The sequence below is a fragment of the Calypte anna genome, chromosome 20 (assembly GCF_003957555.1).
Source record: "Calypte anna isolate BGI_N300 chromosome 20, bCalAnn1_v1.p, whole genome shotgun sequence".
Classification (NCBI taxonomy): domain Eukaryota; kingdom Metazoa; phylum Chordata; class Aves; order Apodiformes; family Trochilidae; genus Calypte; species Calypte anna.
Genome location: NC_044265.1, coordinates 1,945,142 through 1,963,195, shown reverse-complemented (window position 1 = coordinate 1,963,195; position 18,054 = coordinate 1,945,142). Strand labels below are relative to the sequence as shown.

Sequence of the window (18,054 nt, the reverse complement as noted above, 5' to 3'; positions counted from 1 at the left end):
TTGTTGAGAAATCTCAAAAATTCCATTTCAACAGCTCAATAGTGAAGAATGGGCAAATTAATTTTAGGAATATAGAACAAGAGACGAAACTTTTTCTTCCATAAATCCATAATTTGCTCACATATAAAATGCTGCACGTGCTAATTACCTTCTCATCACAGAACAAAGCTAAAAGAAAAAACACAGAGAAGACCAAGGTGATCAGACATACAGGGAAACACCAGTTATATTCAGGAAGAAATGAGGAGGAAGATGATGGAGAGAAAATAAAGAGTGTTATCAAGCAGGTAAACAAGGAATTACTGTTCCCTGTTTGTCATTAAAAACATGGAGAAAAGAAGCTGATGAAATTACTCTAAAAGCAAAAGTACTTTCTCATACAACACAATTAAGTGGCAGAAGTCATTGCCATAGGGAATTCAAAAGCAAAAATAGGAAAGGGGTAAAAATAGGTCTGGCCATTCATTGAGGATTTCTGTAAGTGGATGCTAAATATGAAGAGCCCCACACAACTCATTCTAACACTGCCCCAAATACCTCTGGTCACTGCTAGGAATAGTACACTACATGTAATCTGCCATCAGAAGAGTGACTCCTGAGCATGGGCAGTGCTGTTCATATTTGCTGATCAGGGCAGCTATGGGGTGGTCTCTCCTCTGCCTCTGCATCCCTCCCTGTCCCCACCTGCAGCAAGACACCCACAGCTCAAGAGATGGGCCTGGATCCCACCAGTCATCAGGTCACTTGGCTGATATCACAGGAATTTCACCTGAAATATGCTAAAAAACCCTGCTACCTCTGCCATAGTGTGTAGTAACCTCGTGGGAAGAGGCTGCATTTTCTGTAGAAATAAGAGCAAGAATGTTTCTGCTCATACTAAATAGATCTTCCTCTCCCAAGGAGGAAAAAAAAATACATTTTTTTTTCTCTGGGACTTTGAGACCAGAACAAGTTTCTGTTGGACAGGAAAAGCAAGTTACCTACCCCATCTGCAAAAAAGCAAATCACATCTCCACTCCTAAAAAAATCTCCACAAACAAAATAAGTTTATTTCATTTCAAAATGGAGTGAGAACTGCTCAAGACTGCACAATTAGTAAGCAAGGAGCAAACTTAATCCTTGATGCTATTGCCTGGTACTGCTACAACCTTTATCCAGTGACTGAGGCCAGGGCACATGCAAATACTCTTATTATCTCACTTTCAAATTCATTTTTTGTAGCACCCAGCAGACTTATTTGTGCCTGCTCCATCAGGCTCTGGCTATTTCCTAGCACAGCCCTGTTCATATGTGACCTCTTTGACATTCTCCCATCAGTTCCACATTTGGATAAAATTCTAATTTGAAGTCACATTGCTTTCACCTTCTACCAATATTCTACACCTTCTGGTTTCAATCATAAGCTGAGAAAAACCCGATTTCCCCAAGCACTCCTCCTCCCCAGGGCTTCAAACACACGCATGCCACAGAATAGTTAACAGTTAAATATTTTCTTGCCAATATTTTAAGAGTGCAGAAGGTTCCAAATTGCTGGTAAAATAAACAATGCCAGACTGTGAAAACTCCTGCCTGCCATATACTCTGATCTTAACAAGAGTTTCTTTATTACTGTAACCTTTCAGAAGCGAACAAAAATTATTTCTCTACCTTAGTTCTGCCCTCGAGTAAAAGGCAAAGGAAGAAAGTGAACCATGAAAAGCTGCATGGTAAGATACTGGGAGTTTTCCATCTTCTGTATTTCATTCAGACTTGATGCTGCTGTGAATAAATAAACATCCAGAAGATCCTAAAAGTCTGGGCAAGGATTTTTAGGAGCCAAACATTTCCTTACGTGCTGTTTCCTGAATAAACCTACACAAGGGCCATCTTCCTCCCTGCAAGTACACAACAAACTGGGCAAATCTGGGACACTCTCAGCAAGCTACAGTATTTTCAAGCTCCTTGGTATGTAGCCCTGTCCTCTGGGGCTTCAGCCCTGGAATTTCATCAATTACCAGGGCTCTGCCATTTCCTTGATTTTAAAAAATGAAGTCTTCAAACAGCAGCTACAAACAGAAGGAATGGCCCTTCTAGCACAAAGGAGACAAACACACAGTCCAGGGGACACCCCTTAAAATCCCTCATCATTCACAGACCTGACAAACTTCTGTTACAGACCAAATGTCTTTGGAGTGAGGGGCTCCATGCCCAGGCCATCTGAAAACCAATTCAGCTCAGTGTTTCATGAACACCAAGCCTGACCCCATCATCCCTCCAGGATCCCCACACCACCACGACATCCCCTTTGTTTGGGCAGCCAGTCCTGTGGCTTGAACTGCAGCACCATGGATGCTCTGCCAGTAACAAAGGGAGATCTCTTAAGATCACATCAGGTATTTTGGTCCAATCTTTTGGAGTCCTGCATTATTTTCTGCCCTTCAAATATGAAAACAACATTCAAGTTCTTGCAGCAGTGTAATAATAATTAATTAGTTAATACTAACAGAGCTACAGTATGTAATTGTGTAAGCCCAAAAACAGAAGAGGAAGACACAACAATTGAGGACAGCCAAGGGAAAAGAAAGAATCCACAGAGATTCCCACATCAGAATGGAAAAGAGAAAAACACATCAGTTTGCCTAAAAAGTATCATATTGCTTACACTAATGTAGTAAAAGATATCAAAGAAGCATCAAGCATGAAAGTTGGAATTACTGACTTTATTTCATCTGCACTCCTGATCATGACCACTTATGCTTCTGTGGGAGTTGCTAGCAAGAGCAGTCAAAAAGAAGGGCTCCATAGAGCTGCCAGTTTTATAAAAGGATAAACTGGGCCAGAGAAGTCAGCAAATGAAGTAACAAAATAAACTGAGTTCTAACAGGAAAACATCTGCAGCTCACCTACCTGGCCAGGCTGCAGGGTGAAGATGAAGACACTGGGTGTGCAGCAGGATTTGAGTCTGTCTTTTGAAGGAGTTTGACAATGAAAGGGGCACAGAGCTGCCTGCAGGAGAGGCTGATGCAGACTGCCAGCACACTCCCTCAGGATACACTACTGAAGCAAAAAGAAAAAAAAAACCACGGTGGAGACAAGAGAGTGGAGAGGTGTAATGCAACAAGGCAGAGAGATGATCCCTGCAGCCCTTTTTGGAAGACATACGAGTGGTATCTATGGCAGAGAGAGAGAAAGAAGAGGCAGGAGGATGCTAGTGGGAGAAAATGCTGATGATGGCAAATACACAGCTGGGAGTGAGGATGGGAAAGCAAGAGTCAGATAAAGAAACACAGGAATGGAAGAAGAAAAGACAGATCTGGAGCTGAAGGAAGGAAAGTCATGAAGATCTCTCAACATGCAAGGGTGGGTCTGAAGCAAGCAGGCAAGAGGACAGATCCTGAGCTTCCACTGTGGAGCTTTGAGAGAGGAGGCTGCTGGATGAGCACGGTGAATAAAGCCAGGACAGGGTGGCAACATGCCAGGGATGGGGAACAGGCACAACTGGCACTGCTGGCTGTGAAAAGATTAATTGAACATCAAGAAATACAGGGAAAGGGAAAGCAGTGGAGGTGTGAGCCTGCCAGACAGAAAGGGGTCCTGAAAGGAAAGAAAGAACTAACCAAAAGGTGGAGAGATAAACTGTTATCTCTACAAGTTAGGAAGGGAGAAATATGTGACACACTGATAGAGGGGAAATGTCAACAACACACTTGCATACCCTGAAAAAGGAACTGGACACAAGCTCCAGTGAATTCAGGTGTTAAAGCAACACAAAAATGATCAAGGACAAGGAGGAAAAAGAAAAAATTCAGAAGGGGTGCAATGAATTAAGACCTGAAATAATGTTTATGAACTGCAATTAAATGCCAAAATTAGGCATACCAGGAAACAGCAACACTGTCAGCAAAGCAAGCAATGCTGCACCTGATAAATCAAAAACATCAAGTAAGGAAGGCAACCCAGAGAAGTGGCCTGTGTTCTTCTGACAGGATAGCAGGACTGAGAGAGAACAAGGTTCATTAACACAGTTGTACAGATACCAGGCTGATGAAGATCCTGTACACTGTGCATCCTTCTCTCCTGGAAACAAACACTGTAGCCAGTAAAACTACACAATAAAACAATTACTAAAGCTTTCCCCAAAATAAAAGTTAGAGAGCCCAAGCACTCAACGGACCTCACTTGTGACATCTGTGCCCTGTGACAGCATTTGTACAAAGCACAACGCTTCAACCACTCCTCAGATCAGTCAGAAGTGGCACTGGGAAGCATTCAGGAGAAGCTGGGTGTGTACAGGAAAGCAACCAACCTGTGCTGCTCAGCAGCATCTGACACCCCGAGCCAGGAGGTGCCATGGGGGCTGCCCAGGCTGTCAGGGGCACACCAGGAACCTGAGTCTGAGGAAGGGAAGGAGCAGCATTCCCTGCAACCCTGACTGATGCTTGTATTGTTATCTTCAATGGCAGACAGGCAGCATAAGGAAAGGTGAAGTTGTTCCTTCCTGAAGAGGAAGCAGAAGAAACCAGCAGCAAAAAGCACAAGCAACAATACAACCAAAATGTGTTGGGAACAACCCAGAACCTCACAATGGTTTGATTACTCTGACTCTCAGAAGAGGCACTGGTCTTGGTATTTTTCTGTATTTATGAAGAAGCTTAAAAGCACACTCATGTTTTCACTGCAGCAGCTCCAAGTCATTAAAAAAGATTTACAGCCCCGACAGGAGATACCTTGGCTTCCAGGAGCCACAGGGCTGAGCCAAGCAGCCCAGCTGATCTCAGCTGAGGAATTCTGGGGCAAACTCCAAAAGGACAGAAAGCTGACGATGTAAATGTGCAAAATCCATAGCAGAACAACACGTTACTTAATCCTGCACTGACTGCAGGCAAATCACAAAGTGGATTGTGAGTGACCCACAAAGCATTGGCAGGAGCCAGGTGAGAGCAGAGCTGCTGCCCGGTCTCTGAGCCCAGGGACTGGAGCAGGATCTGCAAGGACCATTTTCCTCTTTCCACCATCATCTCTACTTAGTCAAAATAAAAATTAGGCAGTTGTGGTGAGGAGTAATTTCATTGCTCGACGTCTGAATGTTGGCAACTCTGCAATGTTCTGGAGAGTTTGAGGCACCCGAGGCAGCACTTAACACCTCCAGGCAGTGCCTGGTGAAACCCATTTCGGTGTCTGAGTCCCACTGGTGCAGAACATGAGAATAATGAGGAAAGTATTTCTAGAAAAGGTGCTGTAAGGCAGCTTCCAGTGTACTTCTTGCAGACACCAGAGGGAAGCACAAAACAGACCAAGGACACTGGCTTACAGTAACAGGATCCAACACATCTGGGAAATTTAAATTGATTTTTTTCTGCCAGACTCTACAGCAAACTGGAGCAGGCCAGTTGAAAAGAACCCAAGCATGTATTATACCTTATGTATCATGCCTGATTTCAACACCAGGCATGCCCCAAACATGCCTCTGTTTCAGAGAGCAAGCGTGTTAGTTCCAAGGGTGCTGATACTAGAACAACTACAATAAAAACAACATGAGACAGACTGCCCTGCCAGAACACTGCACCCACCTTCCTTCTGCCCCTGCTCTCCCATGACAATCTTGTTCCTGTCCTGTGCACCCCAAATCAACTTCATGATCTCCCACCAGACTTTGCAAGTGTTCAGTTGACACAAAGACCAAGTTGTACTTTAAAATTCTATCAATTTAAGCCCTGTCCTCTCACCTTCTAAAACCATTCTAGAGTCTTGTCTCACTCTGGCCATGACTTCTGGGCCTGTAGTTAGACCTGTCAGACTTTATGTTCTCCACATTTAAGCTGAATTGTATCAAGATCAATTTGATTTAAGCTGAATTGTACCAAGAGTTTAGGAAGTTGTGCAGCTGCTCTAGGGTAAAATGGTATTTTTAACCACCTGAAAACTTCTAAGTGTGATAAGAAAAAGGTGTTCAAGTTCACAGAGCTAAATTCTGCTCTCAGTTACATGAACCTTGTTATTGATCCTGATGGTTTTGCTTCAGATGTGCAGAAATGTAACTGGGAGCAAACCATGGGTCCCTGTATATAAACAGCTTTAGCTCAAAGTGTAACAAAGGCTGCATTGTGCCACCTGCAGCAGAGCTAATAGGGAAATTCAAGAGACACCTAGATGTGTTCCTGGGAAAAAAAGGGGCAGGGGTCTAAGTAGTCTGCTGGGAAAACAGGAAAGTGAGCTTAAGAGAAATTAAACCAGTCTGCCAGGCTGGGGTTGACAGCCCCTCTATTCCTAACTCTCTTGCAGCTTTTAGAACATGTATGGTTATAAAATTAATTGTTATTTTGCACTGAAAAAAAGCTTCCTCATTTCAGAAGCAGAATGCTACCACAACACACAGGACAGACACAGTTAAAATGAGCACACAACAATGTCCAGGCACTGGAATAAAGCTGGTGGATCTTTCTAAGGATGCAATTTGCACCCAGAAGTATTAATATGGGGCTCTTGAAGGAGGGAGCAGTGAAGGGGTGTTGGATTTTTTTGGTACTTGGTTTTTGTAATTTGGTGGGGAATTTTGAGGTGGGATTTTTTTAATTTTTATTTTTTAAAGTTCGTACTTATTGCCTAACTATCAGCTAAAATCCCATTCCAGGGAACTCCAGCATCCCCAGGTCCTTCCAGCCAGCTCTGCAGCTGCATTTAAGAGGATGAAAACTCACTTAACCTGTAACAACCACTTTTATACACACCCAGTTACTGAAGCACAAAGCTCAGGTCAGCAAGGATAACATTCAGGTTTCTACAGAACTCTGTTAAGAAGACAAGTAGCAGCAATTCCCAGTCCTGACTGAACTCCCCTAACTCTCTGATTAGGCAGCTGCCAGCTTGCCAAATATAAATCTGTTCACTGGAAGCCACAAGGTGGAGATCTCTGGCAGAGCAGGATCCAAAGGAAGTCTTTTACCCAGCCTAATGTTACTATTAACACTTTGAGCCATTGCATCAAGCCAATTTTTCTGTTTGTTTTTAAACTTTGATAGAAATGTCACTAGTGGAAAAATTAAGTAAAGAGCACTGGTTAGCCACAGAACTGGACACACCTGGCTGCAAACCTACCAAAAGAAACTGACTTCATTAGTACTAGGGACAGCAGAGTAAAATTTATTTCTGAAATATGCCTGCACCAGTAGAATTTGCTGAGGCCACAGGCTCTCCCTGTGTTTTTACAGCTGTGTCAAGTTTTGGTTTCTGACTCTTGCCGACATTCAGGAGTGCTGAAGGAGCTCAGGCTAACAGGTCCCAAAACTTTGTAGCTGAGATTTAGATCTCAGCAATTTTAACAACCAGGTTTTGAAATAATACAAACTCCACTTGGAGTTGGAGCTGATGTAAATTAGTAGTTAAAATGCCTTACATTCTATCACTTTCAGCTCCAATGAATTTGTATATTTAAGAGCAGATGGCATATTTTAATAAACCATCAATATCAATTCAGGAATATTGTATCCATTTTCTACATCAGCCATTGGAATTGTTGCTAGATATGGAAAGGAGCTGAAGAACTGTAGCTTTGTCTGTCAACAAGTTAAAGTAACTGCATCCAACTGGCAATTTCCTACAGGTGCTCTGTCACTTCAACCACCATCCAGAAATGTACCCTCTGGAGCTAAATACTGACCTTTGATGCTCTGCATGAGAGAAAAAGCAGGGCATGGAATTTCCTAACCTCCTAGGAGCTATGCAGAGGATAACTTTGAGCCTTAAAAGTATTCAGCAATTTTCATTTAACTTGCTTCTGAAAAAGGCACAGACATTGATTCTGAAAGCACCAACAGAGAAACATTAATGTCATCATCTTTTTATCTAGGATTCTTGGTATCTTTAACTACCTTCTTTTGGAGGCAGATTATAAACTGCAGGACTAAACTACTTGAAAATAAATAACTGTTACACATATTCCTCAATCAGTTCACAAACCTTTTGTCATTACCTCAGCTTCATTTTAAATTAACCATTAGGGATAAACACTTAAGTGGAATCTACCAAGTAGTTATCATTTAATATTCCTTGCAATTGAGATGTGAGAGACAGCTCAACCAGGGTACATCTGTGAGAAGAGGAGGAAAAGGAAAGTGAAGAGTGAACAAGCATGGGAGAAACAGAACTGTCATGCAGGGGCACGGGTGAAGTGGGATAATGAGCTAGGATAATCTGCACCAAGGAAGGAAAATAAAGCAGTCATAAGGAGCAAGAAAAATCAGCCTCTTCAAACATCAATGCATAAATTATTTTCATAAAAAATACAACAAATACTACCAGAAAAGACTAAAAAGCTTCATTCGTTTTTACAAAATAATGACTGAAAAATTAGGAATAATAAGATGAAAGAAAAAAATATTACTAGAAGGTTACAAAAGTCTGATGCCTTCACAAACACTCTGGGGAGAACAGTCCCAATTTCCAAGTTTACAATCCAGGAAAGTTCATGATGACTTCTCACACACCCTTATGCCTGCTCTACTTGGCTGTTACCTCAAGTTCACATTCTCTCACAAGAAGCCTCATTAAAATCAATGGGCCTCTGTGCAGCTAAACTATATTAAATATACACACAGATGTAACTGTTTGAGATCAAGCCTTTAAATGTGTACATACTTGGTTTAAGCATCAGCTATTGCCACATAAAAGCTCTGTTAACACTAGGTTACAGTCCAAAGTATATTATAGGAATCATATTATTGCAGACTAAGCATGCTCATTATTAGATTGCATGATCATTCCTACAAACAAACACTGTGAAATTTAAATTCAAGGATAAATGAAAAGATGCCTACCCTGCCAAGGCAGAGAATGAATGGCATTCAGACAACTTCTGATCTCCTTACAGTTGCATCACACAGCAACCTTACTGTTACAATATTCATGTATTAACACTTGAGGCTCCAGAGTGGATGAAAATGTAAGGACACCAGTGGATATTTTTGTTTTTTACACTTTGAGGAATCTTGAGAAGCAATGGACTAGATTACTTCTCAGAAATGGAAACTCTGCTTCCTTTTACACAGAACTGACAGTAAGTGCTATCTTTTTTTTCCCTTGAAGTTTACTGGAAAAAATCTTGATCCAAGTCTAACTTATACCAAACTTCACTTCTGAGTTCTGCACGACTGTAAGCATAGCAAACAGACAGCTTTGCTTCTCTGCTGCTTGCTGGTGCTTCAAATCCTGCAAGGAAAACTCCAAGATGGCATGTGAGGTTAGTTCATATGACACAATATTAGGGTCAAAATTAAGGACAAAGATGCCTAAGGTATGTCATTCAATCTTTTTCTCTGGTACTATCATCTAATTTATCAAGATTCACCCGTGCTGCCTGATAGCATCTGAGCAGGAAAGTGGAGATTCCCACATTGGAATTTCTGTAAGCCCATTAATACAGTGGGAAATTCTAAGATACTTGAATATAGATTTAACTCAAAAGAAGATTAAGAGGATGATCCGTCTTTAAAAGCAAGCTCTAACAAAGTAAAGCTACAAAATTACCAACAACTCAGAAAAAAACCCACTACTGATGGAATCACTGAAGTTACAGCAGAATCAATGCTTTGTAAAACCACGAACAATACAAAACTGACTTTATGAATATGCTCAGATACCAAATCATAACTCACTGATTGATTCCCCTGTTTGTCACCCTCAGGAATAGCCTAGCAGCCTCTCCCCTTGGTTACCTGGCTGAAAACTAAGACTTGTTGATAAGCCATTATTGAGATATCAAAACTACTGTTCCTCTACCAGTCTAATTTATTCTAATCACAAACCTCTATTTAACCACTGAGCAATTCTTTTCTTTCTCCCCCCCACAGAGATTTTTCCCAGCTCTATTCTCCCACTAGAAGTGCCCTGAACTGTCAGTGTAGAAGTGCATCCTCAACTGTACCAGATCTCCCATCACCACCAGGATACAGAGCCCTACTTGTACTGCTTCTGCACAGCCTCCTACGAAGACTGTCACCAGCACAAGGCTGGTGAAACACACAGACATTAAGGCCAGAAATCACCATTACAACTAACTGGCAAAACCTTCTTCCAAACAGGTCAAAAAGAGTCAACCCTGTTCTTCCTTCAGACTCACAGATCCTTAGAGCTTCCCTCTCCTTACAGTGCTTCTTTTGTGTTAAAAGATTAGGCATACTAAGAACCCAGCATGAAAAGAAACTAATTACTAGTTATAATAATCTACAGAAATTTAACATTAAAAAAATTGTCCCTTAACTTTCCTTTCCATCAGATACAGAGAAGACTCAAAAGCCTTGCTGGCATTACTTAAGGTGTATTATACTTCTGGCACCAGTCATGTTTCTCCCTACCTCAGCTGCTTATTCCCATCCACAAATGCCCATTCTGCTACAGCACCATCTGTTTCTGCAATCCCACTGGCAAACCACGTGGAAAATTAATTACTTTCAGACAAATCAGTATCTTCACCCAGGCCATGGCACAGTTTAGAATCCAACAGGAGGGAGCGGGCGGGAAAGAGGGCAACACAAACCAGGTTAAGCTCATCAAGGAGAAACAAGTAGCTACAGGTTGATTCTTAGGCATTTTTCTCGGGTATGCAAAGTTAGAAAAGCATTGAAATACGTGGATTATCACCACCAGAGATGACTTACTCCCATCACCTTGCCACGCTGCTCAACATCCTCCCACATGCAGTGCACGATGTAGCGACACATGTACTTCCCCGTGCGACCCTCCTGCTTCATGCGCACCAGGCACATCCTGCAAGAACACCAAATTCCTGACTTTTAGGGGGTTTTCACTGGAAGGAGCACATTAAATGCATTTCAGCTTATTGAGGAGTCTCTTTACCATATGTACATTTTATGATCAAAACCCTGGTTTGTTCAGCATTGAGAAGGGAAAGCTCAGGGCAGACCTTATTACCGTGTCCCAGTCCTTAAGGGAGGGCTACAAAGCAGAGGGAGAAGCACAGGGACAAGACAAGGGGCAATGGGCACAAATTGCTCCTGAGGAGATCCTGACTAAATACAAGAGGAAAATTTGTCCTCATGAGGACAGTCAGACATGGGAATGGTCTCCCAGGGGAAGTGGTGGATCCCCCCACTTTGGAAAGTTTGAAGTCTCAGCTCAAGGGGGAGCTGAGACATTTCATGTAAACAATATTAGAAGAGTTGGACAAGATGGTCCTTGAGGTCCCTTCCAACCTGAAATTCTAGGATGAGGGAAAAAAAGTACAAAGATTTTTACTTTTTTAAAATAAACTATCACTAACTTTTTTATTCTGTACTAAAGAACTGCATCTGCTGGATTTTGACCAAACCAGCCATGGAAGAGTGACAGGGGACTCTATTCTGGGTGACAGTTCTATAATCTAGTTAAATAGCACTGCAACCTAAATTCCTCAGCCTTTAGAACGTCCCACCCTATGGAGCAGGAAAAAATCTCTTGTCCAAGCCTAGGCTAGCAGCCAGCTGTAACTCAGTTTGGTATACTGCTCTGAACCAGCCAAGCTGTGAAAGCTTTGCAAGTTTGACTTCATCCAAACTCACATTAGCACTGTCCTAAATTATTTCAACTACAGGGGTCTTTGGATCCATGTCCAACCACTTCACAAAAAAGCACAGTATATGCCAGAAGATCTCAGAAGTTTGTAAGGGTATTGTGGGATCCTAATGAGAATACCAGGTTCAGTTGTTTTATTTTTTTTTTAAGCATTAAAGCCACTTGAACTTTGTTGCTGCTGTTCTGCCTAAAACATAAATCATCAGAACAGAAATTTTATTTTGCCTCCTTTACAACATCTGTAAACATCATGAACTGAAAAGCAGGCCAACTCCTCACTACTACTAAGAGACCAGTTCCACCCCCAGTCCCACCAGCTCTACCTCCCCAGTCAGTCTGTTCCTATGGGCCAGACAGGCCCCCCCAGGACTGAGGTGATGCTCAGACACTGGAGCTGAAAGAAGTGACTGCTCCACACAGAGATGTGGCTGCAGCTGGGAAACCACTCCAGGAAATTCTTCTTGCAGCTTATGTCAAAGCAACAGAGCAGAGGTTCCACTTTTATTGGCATGCTAACAATGGCCAATGTGCCACAAGAGGGTAGAGGTAAAAATGATGATTTTTATCTGTTCATTTCCTCAGTGGACAAAAGCTCTGAGCCTCTCTACATGCAGTAAAGTAGCTGGAGCTCTGGGAATGCCAGCTCAGCAGGGAGAATCTCAAACACTTGAAGCTTGTCCCTTGAACTGACCTGTAAAATGAGAGATACCAATTTTGTGATGGATTCTATTTTGTTTATTGATTAGTACAGGCAAGGCAGTTTTTAATCTGCAAAGGAAGGAAAAATTATTGCCAGTGATGAGTCACAGGGACAAAACAGACTGAAGGTAACAAAAATTGCCTTAGTCCTTGTCTTTATTCCCCATAAAAGGGCCATTCAGCTGAGCCACCAAAACTGAAAGAAGAAAAGCTCAAGGAGCCAGGATCTGATTTCTAGATGGAAAGCTTCTGAAAATGACACTGGGCAAACAAGAGACAGCCCAGGCTTCAACACAAGCCAGGTGGAATGAGGTCAGAAGACTGAAGAGAGGGACTGAGGGCTGGGGAGCAGTGATGAAAAGTTGGAGTGACTGAGAGAACCTCGGGAGAGAAGGCAAAGGGCAGAGAGCAGCAAAGGGAACACTGGGGACACTCTGGCAATTTCTGGAGGAATCCTTATCTTGCTCACAGAAAGGTAACAAAGCTTTCTGCTAAGACAGGGGTACAGAACCTAGAGAATAGCTGTCCAGTTACCAGCCCTTCCACGAAACAAATCCATTAAGAGCTTAAAATTTGTTTGGTTTTCTCCTATCACTGTCAAAACCTTTGTTATTCTTGTGCATTTGCATAATTGAGCTGTATGAAGAAGTTGTAGTAAGAGCTACTGTATCCCAAAATTTCACCTGCTCTTAACAAGTGTAAAGACCCAGTTTAAAAGCCTAATTTTGGGCTAAGAAAAGCATTTTTATACTTCTCTTGCTGAATGCGCAAACCTGGGGGGAGGGAAAAAAGGGTGCATTGGCAAGAAAACCTCCTCCTCCTGAGCTTAAATCCTGGTTCCTCTCCAGCCTGGCTTCAGAGGTGGTGAGGCAGGAGGAGGGAGCAGAGCAGAGACCAACAGCTAACAACTGGTTACTGATGAGCAGGACTGGAGGGGTGTGCAGGGTAAAACCTGCTGCCCACAAAGCCTAAAAGGCAGCTCTGTGTTGGGATGCAGTGCTGTCACAGAGCTGTTCTGCAGCACCAGCAGTGAGATCATGGAACTTTGCAGTTTATTTGAAAAGTTGGTAGTTTGTTACTACACCTGCCCTCTGAGGCTTAAAAGACTCTTTAAAGACTTTCAACCTAACTAGACCAGCAGAGTGTGAAACATTTTATTGTCACTACAGAATTTGCTCTGTAGTTTTGTCAAATTCTGACTGATCTTCATCAAACCATGAAAGCAAAATGAATCCAAATTATCTTTAGAGAGCTGTCTACCTGACATTGGTTGGGTTGGGTAGAATAATAATTTATGCTGTGTTGAATATATGCAGAGAGATTGTGTTAGATGAAAATTATATGACAAGATGCCTGAAAAGGCACAGGATCTATTGATCCATTTTTGGTGAGATGTAGCAGTTTCTAATTAAACAATTGAGCAACAGCTGCTTGCCAGGACTCCCATAGTGCCAAACAGAGTGGCTTAACACACCCAGTGGTCATCAACACCATGCTGCAGACTGCTGGGAGGGCTCAGAAAAGCCCACTCAGAGCCTCCTACTACCCCTGACACCTGACTACTCATTCCTGCTTCCTCAGTTGCTTCAGAGTAACTATCTCTGGGACTATGATTTAGTTGTACAGATAAATTACTCCGGCTTAACAACAAGTATCAACAGCCATTTCAGAAGACTTTATTCTGTTTAACCCAGCCATGAATGGGCAGCACCCTGGGGAACAGGAGGAGGAAGCTCCTGAATCCACTTTCTCATCATCTGTATGTTGTGACCTGAACTTCTAAGAATCATGGTAGCAAGCAGAACTCCAAACTTTTCCTAATTAGGTTTGCATCTTACGCTGTGTCCCAGCCCAGCAAGTTCATTAGGTGCAGTGTGTACAACCAAGCAGAGGTCTTGGCTGGGACACCAGCTCAGAGCCATGCCTGCTCCTCTCCTGGCTCATTCCCTTGTGTTACAGCAGCATTAGCTAAAGACTAAGAGACCCCAAGTGAACTTGTTCTTAAAACCTCTCTCTCAAGCAAGACTCCTCAGGTGTCATCTGAAACCCTTTTCTCCCATGAAACATGAGGTTTATTCCCTTTCTTCTGAAGCAGCACATCTCAGATGGCACGGTCTCCAAAACCTTTTCCTGCAGGAATTGTTTTCTACACACCTGGTGGTTCTCATTCTCCTCTGGGCCACTTTCTCAGGTGCAGATTTCCTTTTGAAAAACAATGCTTAGAGGAATTCTTGCAACATACCTTTGGGACTTTGAGAAAATTATTGTAGCACCACTCTCTTTTGATCCTAAAAACACCGTAATTGCTGCAGTGAAAATATGAAGGGAGCTCTAGGAACATCCCACACAGAAACCCTTCTTAGCACAAAGTCATCTCTTTTGCAGCTCCATAACAGCTCTGGACACAGCCAATGATACATTCAGATTACCTCTGCAAGGGTAAAAGCAGCAGTGGAGACCAAGAGTTTAAGATTTTTTAAAAGGTCTGAACTTCTTAGTATACAGAAGGAAACTTTCTGACATCAAAGGTGTAAAGAAAAGGCCTATAAAACCATGACATCAAGGAAAGATTACTAATAGGTTAATTTTCCAAAATACAGTATTAGCACTGCACTGGAAGGCACTGGAATGTATCTAAAGGACCATTACCTTGAAATCGTGAGTGAAAGCAGAGCTACACATAAAAGCCTAAATTTCCCTCCTTTCTGATGGGAGATAAGCAGGAAAACTCTGCTCATAGACAAGAAGAAACACCAGATTCAAACAGAGGACCCACCAGGATCTATAACACAAGAACATATCTTCTGATAAGCATCTTATAGATATAAGGTGCTATAAAAGGTGGGACACAAAAATTCAGTTCACTAGAACGTGATGGGCAATGGCAACAGCAAGCATGGAGATGAGGTATACTAAACTAGGAAAAAATTCTGATTTTCTTCAGATCCCAAAGACCCTAAATCAGTTGAAACTAAACCTTTGAAGAAGAAGGAAGGAGTAAGTATACCAGGAAGTGATCTAGACTGCACTGCAAGGGAGAACAGGAATGCTGGTGGTCAGATGGTGGTCAGAATCTATACAGTCAGGTCACTGGTGAGCAGATCAGGAAAGTTTCTAGCCTCTCAGGCAAAAGGTTCAGCAAAAAAGACAGCTATTGGAGCCTTCAGAGCAGGGAAGGATGTCCTTGACCTTGCCAGAACTAGAAGAATCAAGTGTTCTGCTAGCACTTTACTGAGGTCAAGCTGATTAAAGAGAGAATCACAGAGAAGAGAGCAATTATCTGACTGGGAAAGCAAAATTATGTCATGGCAGGATCCTGGTCACTGAGCTGATGACAAGCAAAGCCTGCAGCATTTGCCAGAGACACAGGCAGCAAGCAGGCCTATCATGGCCTTCCCTGTATCCTGGAATATAAATCTGGATCTCATTTGTGGTCCAGAATGACAAGGCTCCTTAGGTCAAGCTGCCAGGAACAGGGAAGAGCCAGACACATAAACCTTGGAAAAATTAACCCATAGTGCTACCCTCCACACTGGAGTTCTCACTGCTGTCATTTGAATTACAGGGATTTGGATCCTTCCTGCTTATGTATTATATTGCTGTCAACTTGTCCAGCTATCTTGAACATAAGAGTCCTTCAATTTCCCTCATTAAATGCATCCCCACTGTCACCAGCTCAAAGGGTGGCAGCTCCAATGCAGCTCATACCTTAGGGTTTTTGTGTCTACCCTGTATTAATTTCATCTCCACTACAGATCCCTTTATTTTTTTATGCCTATCAGGAAAGAAGATTATGCATCTTGAATTTGATGCTGTGCATCACTGGGTACATCTTTCTGTCAATATGAAATAAAGATGTGAAAAAAAAGTCTTCTTTGCAGGTTCATGTTACCCCTCTGGTTTTGAATATTTGGTTTTGAGTATTTATTGCAGTAGTTTTCCAACTATCAATATGAAGCAGTAGCTAATCAGTTCCTTTTAAAAGCCTTTTTTCCACAAGGAACAGTAAGAAATAAACTACAAATCTCCAGGGTCTTCCTGATTTGATTCCACTGATTTCATTAACTGATTATAATTTCAATGGTTCTGCTAATTTATTCCTTCTTTAGCAAAATGAGCTGCCTCATCTTTCAATATATTGAGGAGGCAGGAAATTAAAATGAGGGAAGGGGAAAAAAAGGTGGCAAGGAAATAAGGGGCCTATGCTTAAGTGCAGCTATTTCAGTACAAACTTCCTTTCAGCCTCTGGATAGCTGAACATAAGTCTATGGACTTCAGTTTCCTGCAAGATCTGGCACTTAAAATGACTGAACTCCCTTGTGCATCCCTCTGACCTTTACAAGTATGTAATGTTAGATGAAGATCTGATGTTTTTGGCTACTATTTGCACAAATGAAAAAAGGAAAAAGCTTAATGTTTAAGGTGTTAAATATTTTTACATGTAGCCAAGCTGGCATTCACCAACCAGCGGGTGCCTTTCTGAGGTTGAAGAATAAATGCCAATGCTATAATTTGTTAAAAGCTTCTGACGAGCAGCAACTTCAATCACCACAAATTCTCCCAATTTAAACCACTTTTACATGAATTTAAACTTTTCCTAAAACACCCAAGTAAGATTTTTTCCACACAGACCAAGGAAGGCTTTTAGAAAACTTATGGCAAAGCTCATTCCACTACTGAGGAAACTGAGTGATGTGCAAGATGTCAGCTTCTCTACCAGACTTTTTGTTCTTTGGTAGAAAACTGGTAAAATTCAGTAACTAGCAAACTGAATAACACTACTATCAATAAGTGGGGAGACTACTTTTTCTCACATTGAGACACATATCACTCTATTTCCAGAAACTAGTTATATTACTATTTCACTTTTCACTTACCAGACATGAAGCTGGGCTACTAGAAACCATGAATTCAATGTATCAGGCATTTGGCATCCTTGATGGGAGAAAAAAAACAAACAGAAAAACAGAAACAAAACTAAATATTAATACGAATTTCATCACGTTTTGCACCAAACAGATTTTCATTACCCCAAAATCAAAATACTTTTTTGTAATTTATTTGCTGGCCCTAAGCAGTACATAGATATCAGAACCAAACAGCATTTACTGTCACACTTGTGCTTAAACTCTCAAACGTGCAGCCATAGGACACTGGAAGTTCCAAAAGATTCCATGTGTTTGGAACTCACCAAGATAACATTTATGGGGTGAGGGGGAAATTGCAACATGGAGAATTAGGAGTGGCTTCTGGCTCAGGAAGTCCCAAAGCAGTAGAGAGCAGCAAGGAAGTATCCATGGATGTGTTGCTCCTTTCATACACTCTTCCTTCAGCATGTGCTGCTGCCAGGCACAGAGCACTCTGCTAGCTGGGGCTCTGCTCCAGCTCTGCTCTTCTGATTTACTACACAGCTGCACAGCCCACAGCACTCTGAGCACACCTCTGCTCCAGCCACTCTCCATTAGCATTAAAACCACCAACCAACCCTAGAAATGACTTCTTTCCAGATTTAGCTCTGCTCTGACAGGCACTGGGTTTCCCAAGGATGGTTTGCTCATAGGCACATTCAGACTATGGATCTGCAAGGCTGGAGGTTCAGGCTGTGTGGCACAGAAACCATACTCTTCCTCTTCTTCATGCTTGACATGTGGTTATGTGCACGTTAGGTCTTTCAGCTCCTGTCAGCCTAGAAAGTCACCTCTCCAGTAGTCTCCTGGAAAGTTTTAAGGGGTGTCCTGACAGTCACCCTGGCCTGCCTAGCACTTGGTTTTGTCTTCTGGACCCATGCAAGCCTGAACTGCAAGAAGCTCA

The 18,054-nt window shown here is 42.2% G+C and overlaps 1 protein-coding gene across 3 annotated transcripts in view; it reads right to left on the bottom strand.

Moving 5' to 3' along the window:
- LOC103539770 (ubiquinol-cytochrome-c reductase complex assembly factor 1) overlaps positions 1-18,054 on the bottom strand; it is a 46,024-nt gene that overhangs the window by 12,122 nt on the left and 15,848 nt on the right. For 2 of the 3 annotated variants that reach the window (XM_030463192.1, XM_030463195.1), the window contains 2 exons: positions 17,121-17,178; positions 10,632-10,740 (listed from right to left, as the gene is read on the bottom strand). In XM_030463192.1, the coding sequence (XP_030319052.1) occupies positions 10,632-10,740; positions 17,121-17,178 (167 nt within the window). The remainder of the gene's footprint in view (positions 1-10,631; positions 10,741-17,120; positions 17,179-18,054) is intronic. The other variant, XM_030463193.1, reaches the window with a different exon arrangement.